The sequence below is a fragment of the Thermoascus crustaceus genome (assembly GCF_041956765.1).
Source record: "Thermoascus crustaceus strain CBS 181.67 unplaced genomic scaffold VTN00scaffold_6, whole genome shotgun sequence".
Taxonomy (NCBI): Eukaryota; Fungi; Ascomycota; class Eurotiomycetes; order Eurotiales; family Thermoascaceae; genus Thermoascus; species Thermoascus crustaceus.
In genome coordinates, this window is record NW_027192532.1 from 1,075,330 (window position 1) to 1,099,779 (window position 24,450).

Consider the following 24,450-nt stretch of genomic DNA (forward strand, 5'->3'; position numbering starts at 1 on the left):
AGACGACACAAGGTGCAGTATATAAGCATATATGCTGTAGCAATAATAAAAGTACAGTACAGTATGCCGCGCCAGACACGGGTGCTGGTTAAAATGAAATTAGGTGACGAAATGGGATGGGAAATCGAAGGCGAAATCTCTCTAATGGTGGTGGTACATATATATACTCTTCTATACATGAATATACATTGTAAATCTATTCAGGGTGCGACGGATCTGAAAGAATAAGGTCCGAGTGAGGCGCATAGAGGAACAGTCTGTCTGATTGTAGACAGACATGTCAGTATATAGATGTCGTCAGCGGTATATAGGTCTCCATGTGGATTGATATTGTCAAGTGCGATAAGTGACGGGGAAATGTGATAGGTGGTGTAGTGCTTGCTGAGCAGGCACAATTGCACGTGACGCGTCCGGTCGTGGAACGGAAGCTTGATATCCTTAATATCCTTATCCATCCCGTTGATGTCGAGAATGAAACTAGAGCAAGGGCCCATTTTCAATCTCTTTCATAGCAAAGCAATCCTCTCTCAAGATCGGAGAGATGTTTGTGTTGATAAGGATGGGCAAGTCAAGCTACCGGCGATCCGACTCTGGTTGTTGAAAATATGGTGTTCTGCTGGAGAGCCATTGGAACTCTGGGCCTAGATTTCCGTATTTCTGTGATCCATCACGCACTCCCGAAGCGCTTGGAACTATATGGCTATAGTCCCCAAATTAGCACCATCAGGTGTCTGCACGTGGGGTTCTGATGGAGTCTGCCTCTGGCTGAAGGAGCATATGGATTTCGTGTGGACTCATCGGTTACGCAGACTGACACCGAACGACTCGATTGATGGGGTACCCTAGAGAACTCTCGTAAAAGAATCGAGGTCCAAAGGTGCCAAGAGAATCAAGGCCATAGAGTTCCTCACGGCCGTATTGAGGAAGGGAGATGTTGCGCCGAATGCTATGCTCATCCTCTAAACGGCGTCATCCTTCCCTGTCGCAAAAATGGCATTCCAGTACTTCTTCACGCCGTCGCAAATGCCCGTCTTCCCTCTCCAGCTCCGGAACTTGGTTTCCAGCTCGCACGCAGTCCACATGATCTCCTTCCAGAACTGCCTCTCTGCATCGAAGCCGAACGCCTGGATCGTGTCCTCAGGAATGGTCCACGCACGGGTGTAGTTGCCATCATCCTCGAACGCCGGGTTGACGAACTGCTTGGTGAATACGGTGGCTGGGTTAAACTTTGGGAAGTTGGCATGGATGAAAAACGCATGGGGAGACGGTGCAGTCGAGCCGTTGACGCGCCATTCACCCTTCTGGGTCAATGCGTAGTCCTCTGTGGGATTGAATTGGACCATGGCGGAACCAGCGAGGCCACCCTCCGTGCGGTGTCCAATGGCACGAATAGGCTCGCTGACCTGATAAAACGGCTCGTTCATCACGGTTGCAGCGGCCAGGAAGGTCTCCTTGTCACCCTCTCCGGGCGCACCCTGTGAGAGCAAGGGGTAGTAATAGTTCGGTCCCCAGTAGTTGTAGTAGGTACAGAGGAGAAGGGTCTTCAGATGTGTCTTCTTCGATATCACTACCTCTCCGGACTCTGTCGACTGCCGGATGTTCATGGGTGGGACGTCTTGAGATGCAATGGCGTAGTATAACGGTGAGGCCGTAGAGGCCCAGAAGTCGGGCCAGGTAATCATGTGCTTCGACTGGAACGGTTCGTTCTTGAACAGCAGCTCAGGCTTCGCGAGCGGGAAGGCGTCCGCATCCAGGAACAGTATCTCCTCGAACGAGGAAAAGAGCATCGCGAAGGGCTTGAATTGGTACTTCTCGATCTCCTTCACCTGGGGAATCGCGTCCAGAATGTCCGAGAGCACCACGCATCGCGCGTTGAGCGACGGGAGGACCACGTCGCAAATATACTCCTCATACTCGTTTGAATCGGCAAGGAAGACCTCCATAGGCAACTGTGAGCCCGTCCTTCTCAACATCCGCAGCGAGATCACCAAGACCGGTAGGTACGAGCCTCCCGCCGTCGAAACCAATCCCCTCGTCCCAGGAGTGTAGTGTAGTTTTGGCGGATCGGTTTTGATCGCATCGACAAAGTCGCTATGTGCGTTCCTCATCTTCATAACGTCCTCAAAGTACATCTCGATCATCTCCGGTCGCGGTTCCGGGTCCTTCGCTTTGAACCCTATCCCAGGCGCCGTTCCCAACTTCTCCGGTGGCTGGCAGTCTGGCTCGTACTCGAGAAGAAGCGGCTGTAACTTGCGCCAGAAATTTATGTGTCCCTGGAGCTCGTGGGTTCCCAGCGCAGAGTCCCCTTTATTGACCCGCGTGTTGGCATTCTTCGACGACTGCACCCGTTCCAGTTCAGCCGAGTACCGCCATCGCGACAAGAACCACGAGAAGATGGACGCGAGTATCAGTGCGAAAAGCAGCGTCCGCAATCGCGAGGGCATCCGTGTTATCATCATGTCGGGGAGGCACAATTAGGAAGCGGAAACGACGGCGGTGGACACTTTCACGGCAAAAGTACCCCGTTAGATAGGACAGAGAATCACGCCTCCCCTGAGGCAGTACTGCGATCGCTGGGAACAGTTGACAAGCAGAATATTATAGACGTCTGACCGCTAAAGGAAAACTCGTAAGTTCAGGGACCAGAGGAGCTGCCTGAGGTCCCAACCGGCCTGTTTCAGTTCCACAGTTTAAACCCCTATCCTGTAGACGTGGAATGCGGCCAAGGTATTAAGGACGTGCCACGAGGAGGAGGAATGGCCGCTAAGATAAGGGAAGAAGAGGTCCTGTCGTGAAGACCGGAGAAGACGAGAGGCACAAGAGGGTCAAGACAAAGGAAAGCTGACGGCATTGGGCATAAGACATTGGTGACTTCACCTCGTGGCCCAGGGAAACCGATGGAGATCGACCCGCGACGGCCGCCGCAGAGGGAATAGCTCGTAGCAATACGCTCCCGCTCTCCACCGCAGCTTAGTCCACCACTCCTCTGTACGTGAAAAGCTGGCATCGTGGCGTCTTCTCTGCGGCTCTCAACCTTTACAGGAGAAGCTTACATTCCGATGATCTGCTACATGCAGACACAAACGTGCTTCTGCAGGCTGTGTCAAGCCAAGGAGGGGACAGCGCGACTCAACACCACATTCCGTTCCGCTTGAATACCGTGTCCGCTGGACCAGTGGAAATAAATAATGAAGATCTTGCACAGTTACACAGCCCCACTACCCGCGAATCACGATAAGGGAACCGTCCACAAGCTTATTCTCGCTCGCATATCTCGATTTTAGCCTTTCTGAACCCCTGAGGAAGAACCCGCACAGAGCTCCCTGCGGCAGCAACGCCCAAACGGCGCGGATGCATCATCCTGGTGACCTTTTATATGATGCTTCCCGCAGAGATATCTCGAGAACCTGTCTTGAAATATGTTTGACCGACCTTTCGTCGTGGGCGTGCTGACGTCCGATGAACTCCGCCCGTATCCATGGACCGCGGTCACCGCAACCAAGGTGGATTTATTGCACATCACGACTAAATGACGCGGCCCAGATGCAACGCGGCTCCTGACACAGTCGTCATCGATTGATGTCAACATCTTAAGAACAACTGTCAGCCGCTCAAACGTGGAGTCCACACTACTAACTTACGGATCCATCGCTTTTGCGGAGACGAAGGGGGCCCCGGGACGTTCCGGAGACCGTTTGTTTCTTGTCTGGAGTTGCTCGAGCGGCCCACTCCCGTACGTCACTTTCAGCGTACATATATATCTTGCAAGGTGCAAATTCGGCAATTCCGGAATTCACTGTCATAAAGCACGTCTAGAAATCCTGACACTATCATGGGCCGATCTCATGGTTTCCGGTGGATTAAGCTACCAATGACCTGGATCTATTATGTATACAAGTCGCATATATGTCTTGTAAGGCCATGGTAAGCTGGATGATTTTAGTGGATGTCACCGAGTCACTTAACATTAAGCGGCCGGTTATATTAAGCAGTCGAGTTAAGCCCCTTCAGAAGAGGGGCACATTAGATACATGAACTGAGATACTGCCGTAACTGATAAAGATCCAGGGTCGTCCAAATAGTAAATGAAAAACCACGAGTTGGGAACTGGATGCGATATTAAACTCCTATTGCCGTTTATCATTCTCAGAATCATCTGAGCCGTGGCTATCATCCTCCTCTTCAAGAATGGTGCTTGGGAATAGGCCGCCATCGTCCAGCGCCTTCCGGTCCTTGCTATTAGTCCACTCTGCGTAGTAGTCACTGGACGTCTTCTGGTCATTGGCAGAAGACGAGCCTGGAGAACGTCTGGCTTCGTTGCGATCAAACGACCATGTCTTCTTTGTATACTGCGATGGCTTCCATGGTTGAAGACTGGCGGCTTTCTTTAAATCTTGCAAGGGTCTTGGATGTCTGCGTCGACTAGACACACCACTGGCTTCTGAGAGCTGCAGCACCCGCCCGATGGAGACAGACATCAAGTGCAAGGTCAGGCCGGCAGTGATGCCAATAAACATGGCCATCCCGAGGAATATATATAGTGGCTGCCAAAAAAATAAGCTTCCTGTCATCCATGAACCTGGACTACGGAGATGATAGAGGGGTGCTTCCGCTGGTAACCACTTCAAGAACACGTATGCGACACGACACTAGAAAGTATGGCACTTCAAGCTCTTACCTCGAACATAGCCAGGATCCGCAAGGGAAGAAGGGCCAGATGCAGAACGTAGCTTCCCAGATGCACAAATGGCACGGCGAGTATACCGAGAAGAGACAGCAGACCGCTGGCCAGGAGGTAGAGGGGGTAGACAGCGTAGGAGAGTGTGTCAATGATAGTTGTGGTTGTAGCCATGATGCTGAAAGCAAACTCGCAGAAGGTAAACTGTGAAAACCATCAATGTTATCTCCAGCATTTGCTAGCAGGGCGCTACAGATGATAGGCACGGGGGTGATCCACAAAGCAGGCTAACTCGAGCTGTACCTGGCAGCACGAGAACAGACGACTTTCCTGTGGTGACACCGGGGCTGCTCCAACGCCAGGGAAGACCAGAACGCCAGCACAGACGGCGCGAGCCTCAGGGACAACCGTGCATCGTCAGTCCGCCAGAGAGCAGCGCGGTGCCAAGGGGCGGACGAGCAGAACCCGAGAGATCAACACGGCGGGCGTCCAGCCGATAGCCCTAAGCCCTAAGCGGACGGTCTCGGCGGCTCGACCTGACAGCGGCGTCCAGGCCAGTCAACGTCGTCATCGCCGCGGTATCGCGATCTCCGCCCCGACGACTCTCTCATGCTCCTTGCTGCTGGCATCTCCAGCCTCTTTCGCATACGTGGCTTCAGTCCACTCCTTTCCTCCTCCCCGTGAGGCCGGTGCTCTGATGCTGGCATCTCGACCTGCCCCGGATCCTGTTCCCCGCCATCTCCCAGACCCTCTATTTCCCCGCCTGCGATGGGCAACAATCCTTCCAAGAGCCCCTCGGGAGCCGCCCCGACCCCCGGCGCGCAGAACCTCTCCGCTCCAGCTGGCGATCGGAGGGTAGACAGACGGACGTCAATTCACGCTCTCTCTGGCGCAAAGGCGACCGCTGCAGACCCCTCCGCCTCCAAAGAGAGCGCAACCGGCCAGCCAGCCGCCCACCCCCAGACACCCGTCCAACAACGCCTGCCGTTCCGCAACATCCCCGACTCGGGGGCACGGAGCCTCGATCGGCAGGGCAAACGCGATGTGAGAATGGCAGAGGCACGGGCGAGGGACATCCCGTCACAGGATCCATCCAACCCTGTCCAGGTTCCCTCTTCCGCCCGCTCTGCATCGCGGCGCGATCCCTATCCGTCTGTAGCACCTTCCGGCCCGCCTTTGAATACCTACTACGGCGCATCTTCTCACCTCCAGCGCCCTCCCCGACTACCTCTTCCAATTGGCGATGCGACCGTCACCCCGGGCTCCCCCATCATCGCACCGGCGGACACGCAGATCGAATCCCTCTCCTATGACAGGTCGAGCGGCCACGCAGCCCGAGACATGCCCGGGTTGAGTAGCACCACGGCCGACGAGGATGATGTGGCGGACGAACTTGAGCCCTACGCCATAAGCGGTGTAGGCAGAGCAGTGCCGACAGCCATCGAATGGACGGGTCCCGGTGAGAAGGTATACGTCACCGGAACCTTTGTGAACTGGGAGAAGAAGTTCCGGCTACACAGGAAGTATGTGGCGTCCCGCTTAGTGCCATGTTTCATGCAGTTGCTTTTTCTTTGTGTTCCACATGCAGAACACGCAATTCCTATCTGAGGCTATTTCTCAACTTGTTCCTGGGTTGAACCATGTTCGCGATTCCAGCTGTTTGTGATACAACATGTATTGTTTCATTTCCATTCTGTCTTGGAACAGAAATTTTCTCAATGAAGGGTTTACCTATCAATGATCAAAGGCTAATTTTTCGATGTATCGAACAGTGAACATGATGGGACTATGTCCACTATTCTAAACCTCCGTCCTGGAACGCACCACCTCAAATTTATTGTTGACGGCGATATGCGAGCTTCGGACCACCTTCCCACAGCCGTTGATTTCACCAATCATCTCGTCAATTATATCGAAATCAGTCCGGATGAAGTTCAACGGCAACGTCGTGAGAGTGTTCGGGGTATGAAAGCCGGTGTTCCACCAGGAGTCCACCCGCCACAGGTTCTTCCTCCTGAAATACTCGGTCCAGAACCGGCAGGTCGCGCCGTCGGAGATGAATCTGACAAGGAGGAGCCGGAAGAGGAAATCCCTCTTGGTGATTTCCGCCAAATCATCCCTCAATTCCTTGCCGACATAGACAAGGAGGAGGAAGATGAGGCGTACCAGCGGGCCGCAAATATCATCGCCGACGCACCTGCGCCGCCAAGCCTTCCTCTATTCCTGGGCAAATCGATCTTGAACGGCACCACCCCGATGAAGGATGACAACAGCGTCCTCAACTATCCTAATCATACTGTCTTAAACCACTTAGCGACGAGCAGCATCAAGAACGGTGTGTTGGCCACGAGTGTGACGACAAGATACAAACGGAAAGTGGGTTGCCATGAAGCTCTTCGCTAGTCTGTCGCTTTGTCGAGCAGTATTTACTGATACTTTTCTTTCACAGTACGTTACGACGATATTGTACAAACCTACGGGCGACATAACAGAGTAGTAGTAAAAAGAAGGACGGAAGGAAAGCACGCGACACGTTGGACTCTATTTTTCTCTCGGGTGGCTGTTTCTGGCCAGTTCAAGCTTCCCGGGATTTCAAACAATTGGGCAGTTCTGATGATTTTCATCATCATTATTCGTTGGTTTTTGTTTTAGAGGTAAAAGATTATGTCATGCTGATTGTTGTTCCCCTTTCTTCTTTCACCCCTTTTTATTTTTTTTTTCAACTTCCTCCCTCCACTTTCTTCATGACTTTGTCAGGAGAGGAGACGGATGGATCTATTTATTTTTATCTGGGACCCGACCGACGATGGCGATTAAAAAAGAGACACGTTGATGATGATGAGACGAGATGAGATAACGGATGGGCCAAGCATGGAATGGCATGACATGGCACATGGGTCAGATGCGTATGGCGTTAGCATCTTATAGGGGAATAATGATTGACTGGATTATGGATTTTTTCCTTCCTTTTTCGGGTTATTTCTATTTCCCACATTCATACCTCATAGTACAGTACTTTACTCTGCAGTACAAGCTTCTTCTTTCCTGCCCGGTGTTGTCTTGATGTAGAAGACCGTACATGCATACATGCTTGATGGAGGAAGGAGGCGGGGCGGAAGCTGAGACGGAGCCCCTCCCGTACAGTTTTCTTGCTAGGCTGCATGTACCGCGTTGCTCTGTATACTTTCTGTCCTTTCCTAACCTAGCCTCCTATTTAACTTGAGGCTATGTACGTCTGACACATTTTAATCTCCTTTCACCGGAGACTTTAATTATCCATGTTGTCGATCATACGGACTATTTCTTTTTTATCGATCAGTCTATCGGATGACTTCATTTCCATGGCTTTTGTTCTTTTTTTATCTCATGAATGTTAATAACCAACCATCCCTTACAGGCGACTTCGAACCCCGAAATAGCAAAGAAGACAGTTCCCTAACATAAACAAACTAGAAAAGGAAATAATAAAAGAAAAAAGACAAAGAAAAAAAAAAGCTAATCTCTCCACTTCACAAGCACATCATCCGTCCGGAACCGCTGCGTACACGTCGACTCCTCCAACGGCGTCCGGAACCCCGTCTTATACGCCAACAGCCCCGCCTGCGCGATCATAATCCCGTTATCGATACAGAACCGCTCGTCCGTGGCATACACGCTTCCGCCCCTGTCGCGCGCCATCGTCCCCATCATCTCCTGCAGCCGCTCGTTGCACCCGACGCCCCCGACAATCAACACCTCCTTGGACCCTACGTGCGCCATCGCCCGCTCCGTGATCTCGACCAGCATCGCAAACACCGTCTCCTGGAGCGAGAAGCACAGATCGGCCCTCGTGGGCCGCGGGTTGCCCTCCGCGTCCGTGGCGGGTAGTTCCTCGTCGCTCTGGGGCCCATCCAGACCCCACTGCGCGGCGAGCGCATCGATCGCGGCCAAGATGCCCGAGAAGGAACAATCCATGCCTTTGACGGTGTAGGGGAGGTCGACGAGCCTCTTGCCCTTCTTGGCCAGCTGCTCGATGTTGTAACCGGGGGCCGGGTCGTTGGAGATGTGGAGGGTGCGGGCGAAGCGGTCGAGGCAGTTGCCCACGGCGATGTCGAGGGTTTCGCCGAAGATGCGGTACCGCTGGGAGCTGTAGGCGATGACTTGGGTGTTGCCGCCGGAGACGTAGAGGACGATGGGGTTGGGGGCGCCGGTGATGTGGCGGCCCATTTCGATGTCTGTTTTTTGTTTATTGTTAGTATGTTATGTTAGAGACATGGTATGGATAAATATAATATCATTGTATTTTCCCCGTTGTGTTAAAAAAAAAGAATTGAGCGTCTGATATAGTCATAGTCCAGTACACGGTAGATATGATAGCGGTATTTTTGGACTGGTAAATAAGGTTTGACGCAGATTTGGGAGAAAAGATAATGGGACTGAAGCGCAACAGATGTACTCGTAAAAAACATAGGATATAATATAGAAATAAAGAATAGAGAACAAATCTGATACATACGTCCAACGCAATGGTTCACGCCCACCAATGGCTTCCCCCACAGCAGACTCAGCATCCGCGCCGCGATGGCAACGCTCTGAAGCGGGGCACCCATGCCGGGGCCCTTGGTGTAGCAGATGCAGTCGACATCGTCGACGCCCACGCCAGCATCCTTCAGCGCCTGCTTGACGAGCTTGACGACCCAGGCCCGGTGATGCCGGGCCGTGTCCTTGGGCAAAAAACCCTCGCCGGGGGGAGAGACGAAGGTGTGGCGGATGTTGGAGAGGACCTGCGCGGGGCCGCCATTATCAGGGTGCAGGATGAGGCCCACGCCCAGCTTGTTGGCGGAGCCCTCGAGGCCGATGGCGATCATGGTGTGGTCTTTTTCATCCAGAGGTTAAATAGAAGATAAACAGTAAATATCAGAGAGCTGTTCTGGTGTCGCCGCAGACATAGGGCTTTTTTGCATTATCTACGGCGTTATCGATTGGCGGCTCACCCGACTGGGCGGCAGCTCCGCGACAGGTTTATCCGACGGGAGCACGGACTATACGGTCCACACCAACTCCTCGCCCACCAGCACCTGAAGCGCTGCCAGTTCGTTTTTCCCTCCACAATCCCCTGATTTTCGTCCAGCTCGCTGCGGCTGAAGCGCTCCCGGGCCCGTGTAATATTAGTGTTCCAGTCGTTCTTTTTCCCTCCCTTCTCCACCATGTCCAGTGCTGCCCACTTTCCCGACTCTGGCAGCTTCCAGCGTCAGTCGGACGAGTTTATCGCCTGGCTGGCTCAGAGGCCCGGCGTCAGGATCAATCCCAAGATCCAGGTGGCCGATCTGCGGTCCCAGGGAGCTGGGAGAGGCGTTGGTATGTTTTCTGATTCTGTTGGTCGTTCTGTTTTGGCTTTTTTTTTCTGCGTTTTTCTGTTAAGACCATGGACACCCCGTCTGATAGGTCGAATTGCATACAAATAGTCGCTCGCACCGACATCCTCGACGGTGAAGAACTGTTCGCAATCCCCCGCGACTTCGTTCTCACCGTCCAGAATTCCAAGCTCAAGGACCTGATTTCCCAGGATCTGGACGAGCTGGGGCCATGGCTCTCCCTGATGGTGGTCATGATCTACGAGTACCTCCTGGGCGAGGCCTCCTCCTGGTCAGCCTACTTCAAAGTCCTCCCGGTCAATTTCGACACCCTGATGTTCTGGTCGGACTCGGAGCTCGCTGAGCTCCAGGGCAGTGCCATTGTCGACAAGATCGGGAAGCAGAGCGCCGAAGAGTCCATCCTCGAGATGGTGGCTCCGATCGTGCGAGCAAACCCCTCTCTCTTCCCGCCCGTTGGTGGGCTATCCTCGTACGACGGTGACGCCGGCTCACAAGCCATCCTCCACCTCGCCCACAGGATGGGTTCCCTCATCATGGCGTACGCATTCGACATCGAGAAGAGCGAAGACGAGGAGGGCGATGGCGAAGATGGGTACGTGACCGATGAGGAGGAGCAGTTGCCCAAAGGCATGGTTCCCCTGGCCGATCTTCTGAATGCTGACGGCGACCGAAACAACGTGAGCTTCCACTTTTCTATTCTCCACCGTCTTTGCGCTATCGGGATGGGTCGACTGAGATTTTTGTTTGTTTTTTCCGACAGGCCCGGCTGTTTCAGGAGGAAGGTTTTCTGGTGATGAAGGCAGTCAAGCCCATTAACGCGGGATTCGAGATTCTCAACGACTATGGCCAGATCCCTCGATCGGACCTCCTCAGAAGATACGGTTATGTTACCGACAATTATGCGCCTTACGATGTGGTCGAGTTGTCCTTGGACCTTGTTTGCCAAGCCGCGGGGCTCGAAAGCGCCGATCCTGAAACTCAACAACCGGTAATTTCTTCCTTCCTCGATCTGCTTCTATGTTTTTGTGCTCTCGATGTTGACATCTGTCGCAGCTTAAACTTCTGGACGACTTTGAACTTCTCGATGACGGATACAGCATCCCGAGGCCGTCTCCCGAGGAATCGCTGGCGGACATTCTCCCAGATGAACTCCTGGCACTTCTCAAGACGCTGAATCTCACTCCTCAACAGCTACAGCAGCTGAAATCCAAGAACAAGCTACCTAAGCCTGTTCTGGGTTTGGAGGAAGCCAATCTTCTCCTCAAAGCAGTGCAGAAAAGACAGACGCACTACGCCACGACCATTCAGCAGGACCGCGAGCTTTTGGAGCGATTGAGCCAAGCCGAAGCCTCTGGGCCTCTGGAGGGATCGTCACGGCGGCAGAAGATGGCCATCCAGGTCCGAATTGGAGAGAAAGAGATCCTGCAGCAATTGTCATCGATGCTCGAGCACTTCATCGCAAGCGAGAGCCAAAACGGTACCAAACGCAACGCACAGAATAGTCCCGACAATTCGAGAAAAGCGAAACAGCAGAGGACTTAGGAAGCTGCAATACCGATACCAGATACCTACGGAACAGGACAGGAGGAGAAAAAGTTTTTCGTGACTTAGATTATTCTTGCTAACTTCGTTGCTCAGTATCCATACATGAGTCTATCCGAGTGATAGAGTGCGCGAAGGGTTACTATGTACACTAACATTCAAGAGTTCCAGAGGCACGTCATGAGGAAGCACAGCAACATTACCCTGGCTTTGAACGCTTCAGGGAGCTGGAAGGGGGGGGGGGGGGATCTGAGGAGAACGAACAAGGAAGGTTTCGAGCTCCGGTCGTGAAAAAAAGACTCACAGCTCGTCAACTCGGGAATAGAGTAGGAATACAAGATGGGATATGGGTAAAAGGAAAAACGCCCGCTAATGCAAGAGAGGAGTGGAAAGGAGAGGGAGGTTCATGTTGCCGGACTGGCGGTAATTGCTCCAGGTCCGGGGTTCGAGCCCATCGTTGGGCCCATATTACGTGGTCCATTAGCCGCGACCTGATCGGCCTGCAATCGTCGCTGCGCTTGAGCCTGGGCTTGGGCATGTGCTGCCTGCGCCTGCGCATGTGCCTGGGCTGCAGCTGCAGCTTGGTCACGAGCTTTGGCTGCCATGATGGCTCGGTGTTGCATGACCTGGATATCGTATTTATCCCGTTCATACACCGGCTCGTCGTCTGAGTCGTCCTGGTCATATTTGTATCGGTCGACTTTCAATGGATCCATGTCCACTCTACAGCGAGACGCAAGGTTCCGGCGATCGATCATCAAGCGGCCACCACGTCCGATACGTCTCCTAAAGGATGGTATTCTGCTCGTGTCCTCATCAATATGCAGAGCATGAGGGGCGAACTTTTCCCGGAAATACAAGGAACCGACATCTAATGCGGGCTCCTGCATCATATTCTCGGAAGAATCTGAAGATGGAGGTGTCGGCAATTGTGTGGTGATAGCCGGGCGGAAATTCGCCTCGAATGGTGTCTTTGGAGTCGGAGAAAGCGGCGCTGTCGTCAAGTCGACATAGCCTTCGTTCCAGTTGATATGCTTGGCCAGATTCTGCTTGATATCGCGCAGAATCTCGTTCTCCTTTTCTGCTTGCACATCTTCCAGCAACTGCAAGTCTTCTGCGGCTTGCACGCCAGGTCTCTGAGGAATACGGAGTTGGGGAGCAGCGGGTCGTTGGACCGCTGGTACCTCCACCGGTTTCTTTTTAGGCTGTTCGCTGTTAGCAGATGTGTGCTACAGCAGTCAAAAATTTCCTTACCTTCTGGTTGATGAGATCCTCATCATCATCTTTGATACCCAGTTTCCGCTTCATCTCCTTGACCTCTGACCGTTGCAGGAATATCTGTCTCTCCATGGCAAGCATTTCTTTTCTCGCCAGCTCACGCTGTCGCACCAAGGCAACCAGCTGGCGAGCATCTTCGAGCTCCTTTCTGAGTCTCCTCAGCTTCTCGGCGCTCTGAGCATCTCTACCGCGGGTCTTGCGAATCTGGCGGACCTCGCGCCTACGGAAACACACATATGGATCACCATCGTCGGTATCTTGACCGGTTTCAAACTGCGACAGTCAGCATTGCCTTTGCAGCAGATGGTGTCACAGGAATATCTGCAACTAACCTTAAGTGTTGGTTGTAAGGGGTGGTTTCCGGTCTTGATCCTCCGTGACTTCCAGTGCTCATAGATGTCCTTGGCGAATCGCTTTACGCTATCCTCTACGGTGTTGTCGATGCAATCCTCTATTTCCGACCAAGGTAATACTGGAGGATTGTCAACTGCGGCAAACGGTTGCTTCGTTTGTGCTGTCTCCTCGAAGAAGTTCATGACTTCTTCGAATTGATCTTCTGTGCACTGGTTTGAAGCATCCCGCTTCTGGTTCATACTTCGGAGGAAGGCATCATCCTCCTCAACCATGTTATACGGACATCCGCAACAGTCCTCCACGGTGGAGGAGAAGCGGATGTATGTTGCAGGTTGGGAGAAGACAGGGGGGTATAGCTCGTCATATCGGATTCCACTGAGTACGGTCTCTGGGGTTGGGATATGGGCCTCGCTGATTTTTCCAAGAGCAGCAGCATTGATAGCGGCTTGAAGATGTACTTCCTATTGACAACAGGGGTCAGCTACGCTGTTTTGTGGCCTTTTCCTGGGGTAGGACGCGTTTGCTGGGATGAGGTGAGGTTGGGATGGTGTCACGTGATTTTTTTTCAGGCATGGCTAAAATTAGACGGGGATGACAACTCACCGACTCTTCCGCCTTCTCAACGCCCGTCTCGATCTGTTGGAGGGAACTTTGGACCTCGTCATCGACGATGTCGATCTCATGCTCCCGGACAATAGGCACCGAGACCTTGGAGGTGAGCTTTTTCGGGCGCGTCCTCCCCATGACCCCGTACCTAGACATACGATTTTTCAGGCTCGGATAGGACAGCAACCATGGGCCAATAGCGATAAAATTGGTATCAAACGAAAGGTCCGGTCATGAGCTATTGTGTAGATGTATTTTGGTGATGAAAGCGGATGGGTGGGGGGAGATATCGACGGCTGTAATCGCGTAGCAACAGGGCGGTTTGTTGAGTTGACGTTGCGATGTCACTAAGGTGTGGCCTGTTTTGGACCGGCGCACGGCCTCAGGGGCTCGCTTGCCTCCCTGTTCTGGGTTAGTGCGGGGCTGGCCGATATCAGATTCCTGCCCGTTGCCGGCGCTTAGCGCCTGGAACGCTGTCCGCCCCAGCTGGTCCTCCACACGCGAGACCGCCTTTTCTCCGCCGTCTCACTTGCCTCTCACTATCTCCGCACTTTATCTCGACCTCTCTGCTGGTGGTCTCTTTATGTGTCGACCCGTATAGACCGTGGATTGTTCATCCCTTTCATCCTTCCTCATCTGCAGTATGGATCAACAGCCAAGCGAGCCAAACAACGCGGCCATCTACGACGCAAGGAGGAGACGAGGCTCCGTCGGCACCGCCCAGGTACTGGAAAGCATCGTCTCCGCCTCAAACTGTGGGTTCTTCTTTTCAGTCAGGATATCTCACTGTTTCAACAAGTGTGACTGACTGATCCGCGCTTTCGATGCAGTCGACAGAGATGAGGTCGACCGGCTGCGCAAGCGGTTCATGAAGCTGGACAAGGTCAGAAGGCAGCGGAGTGGAGAGTTCTGAGGCACCAGCTGACCATCATCAGGACAACTCGGGCACGATCGAACGTGAAGAGTTCCTTTCGCTTCCCCAGGTGTCGTCCAATCCGCTCGCGACGAGGTAGGCATGCTCCAATGCCTAGGTTACAATACACGTACTTAGGGGATTCTCTTTCTTCAGAATGATCGCGATCTTCGACGAAGACGGTGGCGGCGACGTCGACTTCCAGGAATTCGTCTCGGGCCTGTCCGCATTCAGCTCCAAGGGCAACAAGGAGGAGAAGCTGCGGTTCGCGTTCAAGGTCTACGACATCGACCGCGACGGATACATCTCGAACGGAGAGCTCTTCATCGTGCTGAAGATGATGGTGGGCAGCAACCTCAAGGACGTGCAGCTGCAGCAGATCGTGGACAAGACGATCATGGAGGCGGACAAGGACCGCGACGGCAAGATCAGCTTCGAGGAGTTTACGAATATGGTGGAGAATACGGACGTTAGTATGAGTATGACGCTGAGTATGTGGCCCCTTCCCCCCTTTCTATCTTCCCGTTCCGGCGCAGATAGGACAAGTGACTGATGGAATTCTCTCTCTTTGCAGATCACATCTAAAAGCTTCTTTTCCATATCATATCCTTACTTATTGGGGGAGAGACCAGCTCTTCCTCGATGCCCCTTTTTTAATATTTTCTTTATGTGACTCTACGATCAGTGATGAAATGACTCCTTGTAGTTTAAATCTTTGACACGGTTAACCGTGGCTAATGATGCTTTTTATTACTGAAACTCGAATTTGCAACTGTGATAACATAACCGCTTCACATGTTGCACGCAGCTAACTATCTGTCTCTCTGTTCCATCTCTTCAATTTCAAGAGGGTTGGGACATATCTCCAGTCTGCCGGTTGGGAGAAAAAGGAAATTCGGGGCCCTTCGGGCGTGCTTTACTTTGCTTTGAAACAGACTTTCTCGCCGAGAAGACCGGTCTCGTACGGGGTTCAGTACACTGCAGCAACGGCTTACTGTCGTGCGTCATATGGAGAGATCCGTCGTCGAAGGGTGTTGGGAAACCCGCCAATCTGAACTGACCTGTCCTGACCAAACTATCGCCTTCTTTCCGTTTTACCTTCCACGCAATATATCTGTGTCGGACTTCCTCTGGTCGGAAATGGAAGAGAAGCAACAGAGAGAAAAAAGGGAAGGGGGCTACCAGAAAAAAACCAGAGACAATTACGGTGTCATCTTCGGAGGATTACTGAAATTTTTCTTCTCTCTATTTCCCCATCATCTCGCACCTGTCACCTGAGTCCGCCAATGCGATAAACGCGATACAATATGATTTGGATATGAACATGAATAGATATTTTGGCAGTTACCTATCTAGTCCCAATTTACCTAGTTGAGATGACTTACCTACCTAGATACTCACGGTTGGTAGGCAGGTAAGAAATAGTAGTCAGTTAGTCAAGAAAGGAAGAAAGGAAGTCTATTTCTTTCTCTTCTCTTCTTGAGGAAATTCTGTCTCTTCATGGTGTGCATTAGCTTTCTGTTCTATATATATATACCGCTTGATTGGTCCGTCTTGCATGAAGAGCACATGAGACATTCATTTTATGATGCTCCCTCCCTCATGTTTTGATTTTAATATATATATGTAATGCACTAGACATATAGCACATAGTATTAAGATATAACATTGTAATTGCATCGCGAAAGTATAGCTGTTCCTTGTTATGTGATGTGTCCTGTCTGTTATATATATCTATCCTAGGTGACCGCACAATATATATATATATATATATGTATATATACATATATAGAAAGCAAACTGCGCAATACACAAAGTTGTTAAATAGAATGCATAGCTGATGTTTTTGGTTCCAGAGTATGATATGCAGCAGCAGCAGTGGCTATCTAGTCTCTATAGAAGGTAGGTATGGATGTATGGATGTTCTTTGCATGTAGCTATACATTTGTCCGTTTATTCGTTCATAAGGATAGGGGAAAACTAGGAACAAAAAAGAAAAGTAAAATGAAAATAAATTAATATCAGATTGAGTATCATATATACACTCCATACGGACTATATCATGTTAATAGCCCACATACATATGCATAAGCACAGTTAAGTACCTAGGTCAATGAGCGTTTGATCGTACGGGAGATTATACTGTACAAAGTAGTGAAAAAGCGACAAAAAAACGCTCGACCACATTTGTTTATTAAGCTCTACCTAGCGGTCAGGTACGAGTATACCTCCCTCTAGATGAGAAAGTAGAGTCAGTGAAAGGAAAAGGGGAAAAAAAGGGGAAAGGGTGTCATTCGAAGGATTCGAATCGCAAGCCCGAGGTCTTCGGTCTTGTCCACGGTGCCGCATATTGTTACATCGCATCGCATCTCATGGCTTTCCTCGGACTATTCTTCCTCGCCATACAAACTAACTCAGACAGGTCCTCATGCCTCATATCCGGAATTGTCCACTTGTTAGGTGACGTGACAGGTGACAGGTTAGTAAACTAGCAATTACGATCCCGGCTGCCTTTCCGCTTACAAAACAAATTGCAGAGCCTATTGGGTCTTTGCCCCCCCGCGTGCGCAACCTGCACACTTGACAAAGTTGACAGATCGCATAACAGGGGTCCTGGGGAGGGGGAAGGGGGGCGGAATTTGGGGTTCGGTACGAAACGCCCGCGGAATTTGTTCATTCCACCCATTGAGGTTGTTTTATTCGTTCTCCAGAAATTGGCTGGTCTAGGTATCTGGGTACCTGCCTAGGTAGGTAGTAAGTAACTGACTTGGATGGCATCTAGTCTGGTCTGGTCTGGCCTGGTCTCGTCTGTCGTACTCCGTGCACTTGATGTACTGCACATACCTGGGGCAAGTAGGAGCGGAGCACACAAAGAGACCCTGGAAGGCAACCGACTAAGTAGGTACCTACTTCTCCGTACTCATAGTAGTGCCTAGGTAGGTCCTAATCTCGGTAAGTAGTATGTACTGGCGTGATTATGTAACGATACGATGATAATGACGGATATGATAAACCGCAAAAAATTCGGAGATCAAATGAAAAGAACACAGATCAGACCAGAGTCAGCTGGCACACGCGCGCGGTCTGCGCGGGTATCTATATGTCGATCTTATTACTGATCTATTGATTCTGTCAGTGCACCCCCTGCTCAGTTAGTTACCTGCCAACTTACCACGTAGCAGGATGCAGATCGGCTACTCCGTACTGCCCCATGCACGATTGCCAATTGGTCCCATATTCTCGGGAACGTGAAGGAGATAAAGCGCCACTGCTGATGATCCATCAGGCCACAAAAATCAGGTTGCCCACCGTCACATCACCGTTGGCATTGTCGATCGGTAGAACTAGGGCCGTCGAGCGACAATCGCTTGGCTGGTTAGTCTCTTAGCTTCTTAGCTTAGCTGCAGGGTCAGACGATAACTCGTGCTAAAGCAAAGTTAAAGTGGTTAGTCTGCAGCGCTATCGAGATTTGACAGCTTTTGGTATCAATTTTAGCTTTTTTCTTTCACGTCACCTGCGATTTTCGGCTTCCCCGGACCGTTAACTGTCAATGTGATAGGAGAAGAAAAAAATCGTAGGCAAAAGCAACTTCGGAGTGGACAATCTGACAGTTAATAGTTTGATGCTAGTACGGAAACCGGCTCCAAAAAGTATCTTTCGCTTCGTTTTTAAGGTTTGACAGTTTCCCCTAGGCGTTATATGGAATTCGTCGGGGTTTCGACATCCAACGAGAACCGGCGGACAGAAAAGGGGTCAAGACGAATAGGACAGCTCAGATGCAATACATGTCATCGGACATAAGGCATATCGTGTCCGAAAATCGAGGTTAAACTATTCCCCTGCGTAGATCACCCGTACATAGTCCGACTGTTTCCATCCTTTATATTTTGTACCCTAAGCCTGCGCCAGCTCCTGTCAGAGCCCGCATATTGTCAAACAATAGAGCATAAAGAACACAGGAAACATTCAAGTTGCGCAACTGTTTAGTCCAGCTAGACTATTGTGCTAAGCCAGGCTCTGCTAAGGACAGCGTACACATTCCCTTCAAAGTCAATTTCGAAAACCACAGCCAGAAACGGCCAAGGATCACATAATACATAAACGAAGAAGATGTCGATAATGATAACGAACAGACCATTGAAGAAACACCACATGCAGGACGTAACTAAATAGACAGGGCCAATAAAATGTCGAAAAAGGAAGATAGTCGGGTATCCACCGTCATAAGCGTCACATATAATCATCATGTTGTACGAAGGTAAAGGGGGAGAAGTGTGAAGAACGAGAAGCCAGTTCTGAATAGAAATAAACAGGAGGAAGATAGGCGATGAAGCTAGACAATCCCAATTCCCGTTGGACGAACTTTTCCACGGGACACTGGAGGGGAACTTTGACCCGCAAAGCTCCTTTCGTCGCTCTATCTTCATTTCCCGAAAGACTCAAGACCAAAAATTATCAGCTTGGTGGCGTACCTTCATACATGCATTAGTAAATGGAAAATCCACCCGATCGTCTTTGTTCCTTATGCTGGGTAGTGTGACATGTCACCCAGCTGAAGTGTGGCGTGTCGATCGTCGACGCAGGTACATGACTCTCTTGGTCGCTTGTCCTCGGGGAGAGAAGGCAGAGCGATATGGAGAACGGAGGCGACAGTAAAAGACATCGAAATGTGAAGACACGACAGAGAAGTCAAGAATAGTCAAGAAACCATAAAAGAAAATTGAATAAGACATCGATCGACGTGAAACGAATTTAGGAAAAAGAACAATCCAACCAGCGTCTGCAAGTAGAGTTGATATGCTCCGATTTTTTTTTGCGGCACCAATATCCCATTGTCCCCCTTTCCAGTAAACTTTAAAAAACCAAAAAATTTGAGCGCATTACTCCGGAACCAAGAGCCAGGAAAAATCGAGACCCGAATCAGATCTATCTCTATCCCTGTAATGCATCAATACACGAACGATTGAGATCTCCAATATGCAATATGTTTACAAAAGCTCGACTCCATACCGCCTCAATGCATTTTTTGACGCTCATTGACCTGACGATACTCCCCAGCTATGTTGGGAACACGAAAACTATCCCGAAAATCCATACTGTTAACACCGGTCGCCTGGAAATTGCGTTGCATCAGACTGCAGATACGGGTCCGTATGATCGCAACGCATCATCGAATATCGAACGAAAAAGACTTGTGATATGTGCCTCCCCAGAACAACGTAACCTGGATTAAAATCAGGTTAAACGAGGATTCAAGCCTGGAAATGACACTTGCGGGCTAGAACCGCATAGATCGGTGGGGGGCGGAAGCGGTGCAGACCCCTGCATGACCAAGAAAAGAACGGGACAGGGACGTCGTAATCGTTAGTGCGAGCACAAAGTGGCCGGCATAGGTAAATGAAAAAGCACATAGCGTAGTGCTATTCAAGGGCGCGCAGCAACTGCTGTGTCTCGTGTCGAGTCATGAGCGTGATCGGTCTCGCCGCCTTCTTCCAGGAGGTCAATACAATGACCCAAAACTTGGTAGAAGAATTCAGTTAGTGGAAGATCTCACCGAGACAAAGCGTGGACTCTTCGGCTTACCACATAGAATTTCTTCCTCCCAAATGCCCATCTGGTAATCGACAAGGCCATGTTGCTCCATCTTATCGCACAGGCGAATAAGTTCCTTTCCCATTTTGTCCATCATTTCTGTTGTAAGCATGCTGACATTCGGCTGATGTTCGCCCGTCTCGAGTAGATCATGTGTCATATCTTTCTGTTTCTGGCAAACAGCGAGCCAACAGATGTTGAAATCATTCCATAGTTTGAGTCTATCAGAATGTCGCTCCTGGTCATCGCGCAAGATACCTGGAATGGGATATTAGTTTCACGTCATATGTTGACACTAGGAGTGGTCAAAGCAAGCAGAACTGTAGGCACTAGTACACATACCTAGCTCGCGCGCATTTCCAACAAGCCACTCGGAGATTTCCAACAGGGTCCGACTAGCGTCTATCAATCGTCCCGCCCGCGTGTGGTCAAATGTCACTCTCAGCGCTTGCTGGTACTGATCGTAGGCGTCGTCGACATTGGTTGACTCCTGGACCTGCTCGTGCTGCTCCAGGCCCTCTGACGTCCCAATGGGGTTGTAATCAGCCATTGTCACCGGAAATGATTGCACAGCGTTAGAACGACCAACAGGACTTTGCTGAGAATAAGACGGCTGCACCTGCGGAGTTAAGTACTGCGAAACCACGGCCGTCACTCCCGCTCCAGCTGGTTCACCCGGTGCAAAGTACTGTGGAACGCCAAATTGTGTTGACAAGACCTCAAGCGCTGCCGACTGCCGTGGCGGGTAAGGCGGGACGACCTCGTACTGTGCCGGTGCCTGACCTTGCTGGTTGATACCGTACAGCATGTTGGCGCCATATTGCGAGAACTGCTGTTGTGATGGTTGCGGTGCCTGTGGTTGCCGCGATTGATCTCCCTGTTGGTGATGCTGATGCGGGGTTTGCTGCTGGCGCAAAGGAGCCTGAGAGAAGTCTGCCTGATATTGTAACCCCCCGCCCTGCAGCGAACCGCCGTGGAGTGACGAGCCGCTGTATGAGTGCTGGTCTGTGTATCCATAGCCCGCGTAGGCTGAAAGGCGAGAGCTTCGCCCTGGTAACGGGACGGAAGCTTCTCCACGTGTCGAAGGCAAGGAAGGTTGCCCGAAGCGATCCGTAGAGCTGCCAGACGGTTGTTGAACTGGATGACGCCCCATTCTAGGCGCCGTTGGGTAGCTGGAAGGATCATGCTGCTTCCTCTGGTGGTTGTCGCCATCCATTCCACCCAGACAGTCCCACGAGGACCCGCCCCGCAACGTATCGAAGGTTGGATTCCGATGCGTCGGAGGCGAGACGGGAGGACTTGCGTAGGATTCCAGCTTTCCGGTTTGCGATCGCCGGCTCAGATGGATACCGAGAGGACACCGGGTACTGGAGGTACCGTCTCCCGAAGATCTGCAACGGGAGGATCAGATTGACCGGTACCTATGTAACTGGGAGAAACTGCGAAGCCCGATCAGTCTGGGACAACATGGCCAGGTTTCAGCACAAACGGCCAAGGACAAGCAGAACGCAACCTACCGACGGTCCGATGCGGCGCAAGGAGCTCTGGCAAGTTGGAGCTCCAGCGCATTCCAGCAGCGAAGAGCTACTGTTTTTCAAGAGGGACAACAAAGCGTCTTTAACAGTATTCGACGTGGATGAGTAGATAAATCCAGCCCTAGAAAAGGGAGAAACAGAAACATAGAGTGGAGATGGGGTGACGAGCGTCTCTCGGCGAAGACAATATAAAAACAGAACAAAGGAATTTGAGGAAACACCTGTAGGACAGATCAGACAGTTGGCAGAGATCCGCACACAAAAGGACCGCGAGGCTGCGATATCACTTTCTTCGGAGCGCTGGCTGCGCCTGACCCTACAGGCTGCAGTCGGACCTATGGTCGGACTGCTGTCGCGAAAATCACGAACTCTATCAAGGGAGATGATAACCAGTCGGTTAACACACCGCAGTCCACTGGACAGGCCTTGATCTCTGTCAATTGATAATCGACAGGGTTGGTCGCCTTTGAGTTTCCCACGAACAGGGCGGGGCTCCAGGAGCGGAAGGATTGGGAGATGGAGGGGAAAGGGTATCTCGGGGATTCGAGGACTTTTGCCTCCGCAAATGTTCGAGACAAGGTTCGCTATTGTCGAACAAAGGACGGCTTATAGACAAGGCCAAGGGGTCCGGGAGCTTGTCTTTTACAGAGAAAAACTAGCGAGCGGGAGGATCCTGATCTGGAAACAGAAAAAGAAATGGGGGCTGACCTGTTCATCAGAAAGAGACGAGATCAGCTCGTGCAGGAAAGACCACAGAAACAGCTACTGTCAGGAATTGCAAATATTCCTTGGACCCTTGTTTCCTCCCTTTCACCCATATTACTTAGGTGTCTTTGTCCAAGCGACGCTGTCTAGACCGGGATCGTTTCTAGTAAGCTCTGGACCTCTTCTTTTCCCTTTTGCGCTATGGGTCATCAGCCCTGGCAGCTGATGAAGTTGACAATGACGCGCCACAAGAAGCGGACGTCGACCTGCCCTCGGTTGGGCGCCAATGTTGGACAGGACGCCCCATCCGTCTTAACAGCCCTTAAGCAGCTGATCATTGGCGATGAGCGGGTAAGGGCAGATAGGACGACAAGCGCAATCTGCTTCTTTTCTTACCGGTGGGTCTCTCGGGGGCTGGAGAGGTACTGCGTACTGTACTGTATAGTTGTCCAATTGGACTGACCGTGCTGATGAAAGAGACTTCCAGTCTCATCTGTATTCCAGAGAAAAACAATCGTAATGGCCTACTACCTTGCATGTATGTACATACATGCTCCGTACATTCCACACCAAGCAGGATATCCAGGTTGTTAGATGGTCTTGGAGATTTCCGGGAAGAAAGGCCAGGCAGGCGACAGCCGATTGGGGCTGGGGGTCGGGGATCTGCACCGTCTGGGTCTGTAAGGCTTGCGATCGCAGAGCAGAGGCTGCACCTTCGGGTCTGGCGCGGGTTACTCACAGCCCTAGTCCAGATCGGAGGCAAGCGTCAATCGACCATCAGGTACCTCCCAAGCATGTCATCGTCGAAGCGGCTGTGCTGAATGGACGCCCAGCTCCGTGACGCTAGCATTAGGTACGAGCCAATACCAGCTGGGCAGTCCTCCCCCAGGTCCATACCGCAGATGGCTTGGTGTAAGGGGCAAGGTAGGGAGCGGGTCCGGGCTCGCCTTAGGGAGTTTCAACCTTTCGGATGCGCCACAGAAGACCGTTGGGAGTCGAAACACGCGCCCTGTGCCTCAGACTCTGACGACAGTGGATGTCGGAGATATGTGGGGGGAACAGGTTGCATCAGGATCTGACATGAGCTGGGGGTTGAGAGCGTGAAGATTGCCCGGCAGTCTTCAGATGCAGCAACGGTAGACTGCCGCTGAGGAATGACTTGGGGAGGTCAATTCCAGGTGCGACTGCATGTCATCCAAGGTTCCCAAGTATAGCAGGAGATTTCCTGGTCTAGGAAAAAGCTGTCAGTTGTGCCAGAGCAGGGGGAGAAGAAAGGAGGATGGAGTTCTGCGACAGGAACTCCAGCGTACTGCGAGAAATGCAGATTGCAGTGCATCCGCTATTGACACTACTGTTGAACTCGTGCTGGCGATGGATCCACCACGGACTGCACACCCTGCAGCACCCATGAATGCCTCAGAGCATAATCTCAGGAGCAGGTAGAGTATCATGGCTGTGTCACTCATGCTATCAGGACCATCAAAAGGATTTGGTCAGCGACCTGAAGAAGCTGTAGCACGCGCGCACTGCTTTAGTGCTCGAGTTGGGTGCAACTCTGGCATCCTGCTGCTGCATTTGCTTGTTGGACGCCGGTCAAAAGGCTCTGCGCCGTACAGTTCTATGTCAATTGCTGTATACCCGGATCGAGATTCCGTATGCAGAGTTCTTCGGCAGGAGTCCCGCCATCGTCGGCTGTGCTCCGTACACGAGCGGGACGGTAGGGACTGAGCAAATTCGACCAGGAAAGATGCAGACGCCAATCAGTTCCATAACTGCTGGTCCTGAGCTTTGCAGGTGAGAATGGGATGCAGCGAGGCGACCGACACCGGATGTTGCTTGTTGTGGCTTCGTACTCCACCGCCAAGAAGGCCCGCGGTCCGTAATTTGGTTTCC

The 24,450-nt window shown here is 51.5% G+C and overlaps 8 protein-coding genes across 8 annotated transcripts; 3 read left to right on the forward strand and 5 right to left on the reverse strand.

Annotated features, from left to right (window-relative positions):
* Nucleotides 1–959: 959 nt before the first annotated feature.
* Nucleotides 960–2,444, reverse strand: VTN00DRAFT_8708 (uncharacterized protein; the record flags this gene model as incomplete). The annotated part of the gene is made up of 1 exon (XM_069435587.1): nt 960–2,444. One exon carries the CDS (start codon nt 2,442–2,444, stop codon nt 960–962), a length of 1,485 nt encoding a protein of 494 aa, XP_069285518.1.
* Nucleotides 2,445–4,127: 1,683 nt separating this feature from the next.
* On the reverse strand, nt 4,128–4,852 carry VTN00DRAFT_8709 (uncharacterized protein; the record flags this gene model as incomplete). Its single annotated transcript, XM_069435588.1, has 2 exons — nt 4,128–4,544; nt 4,679–4,852. 2 exons carry the CDS (start codon nt 4,850–4,852, stop codon nt 4,128–4,130), a joined length of 591 nt encoding a protein of 196 aa, XP_069285519.1.
* A 594-nt stretch (nt 4,853–5,446) lies between these two features.
* On the forward strand, nt 5,447–7,175 carry VTN00DRAFT_8710 (uncharacterized protein; the record flags this gene model as incomplete). The annotated part of the gene is made up of 3 exons (XM_069435590.1): nt 5,447–6,201; nt 6,451–7,054; nt 7,128–7,175. 3 exons carry the CDS (start codon nt 5,447–5,449, stop codon nt 7,173–7,175), a joined length of 1,407 nt encoding a protein of 468 aa, XP_069285520.1.
* Nucleotides 7,176–8,173: 998 nt separating this feature from the next.
* Nucleotides 8,174–9,525, reverse strand: VTN00DRAFT_8711 (uncharacterized protein; the record flags this gene model as incomplete). The annotated part of the gene is made up of 2 exons (XM_069435591.1): nt 8,174–8,892; nt 9,174–9,525. The coding sequence occupies 2 exons, from the start codon at nt 9,523–9,525 to the stop codon at nt 8,174–8,176; spliced, it is 1,071 nt and encodes a 356-aa protein (XP_069285521.1).
* Nucleotides 9,526–9,864: 339 nt separating this feature from the next.
* VTN00DRAFT_8712 (uncharacterized protein) lies at nt 9,865–11,574 on the forward strand (the record flags this gene model as incomplete). Its single annotated transcript, XM_069435592.1, has 4 exons — nt 9,865–10,015; nt 10,123–10,709; nt 10,793–11,020; nt 11,086–11,574. The coding sequence occupies 4 exons, from the start codon at nt 9,865–9,867 to the stop codon at nt 11,572–11,574; spliced, it is 1,455 nt and encodes a 484-aa protein (XP_069285522.1).
* Nucleotides 11,575–11,978: 404 nt separating this feature from the next.
* Nucleotides 11,979–13,950, reverse strand: VTN00DRAFT_8713 (uncharacterized protein; the record flags this gene model as incomplete). The annotated part of the gene is made up of 4 exons (XM_069435593.1): nt 11,979–12,779; nt 12,829–13,125; nt 13,185–13,667; nt 13,810–13,950. 4 exons carry the CDS (start codon nt 13,948–13,950, stop codon nt 11,979–11,981), a joined length of 1,722 nt encoding a protein of 573 aa, XP_069285523.1.
* Nucleotides 13,951–14,455: 505 nt separating this feature from the next.
* On the forward strand, nt 14,456–15,310 carry VTN00DRAFT_8714 (uncharacterized protein; the record flags this gene model as incomplete). The annotated part of the gene is made up of 5 exons (XM_069435594.1): nt 14,456–14,567; nt 14,643–14,695; nt 14,748–14,821; nt 14,882–15,216; nt 15,300–15,310. 5 exons carry the CDS (start codon nt 14,456–14,458, stop codon nt 15,308–15,310), a joined length of 585 nt encoding a protein of 194 aa, XP_069285524.1.
* A 4,839-nt stretch (nt 15,311–20,149) lies between these two features.
* Nucleotides 20,150–21,470, reverse strand: VTN00DRAFT_8715 (uncharacterized protein; the record flags this gene model as incomplete). The annotated part of the gene is made up of 3 exons (XM_069435595.1): nt 20,150–20,244; nt 20,309–20,575; nt 20,660–21,470. The coding sequence occupies 3 exons, from the start codon at nt 21,468–21,470 to the stop codon at nt 20,150–20,152; spliced, it is 1,173 nt and encodes a 390-aa protein (XP_069285525.1).
* Between the last annotated feature and the right edge of the window lie 2,980 nt (nt 21,471–24,450).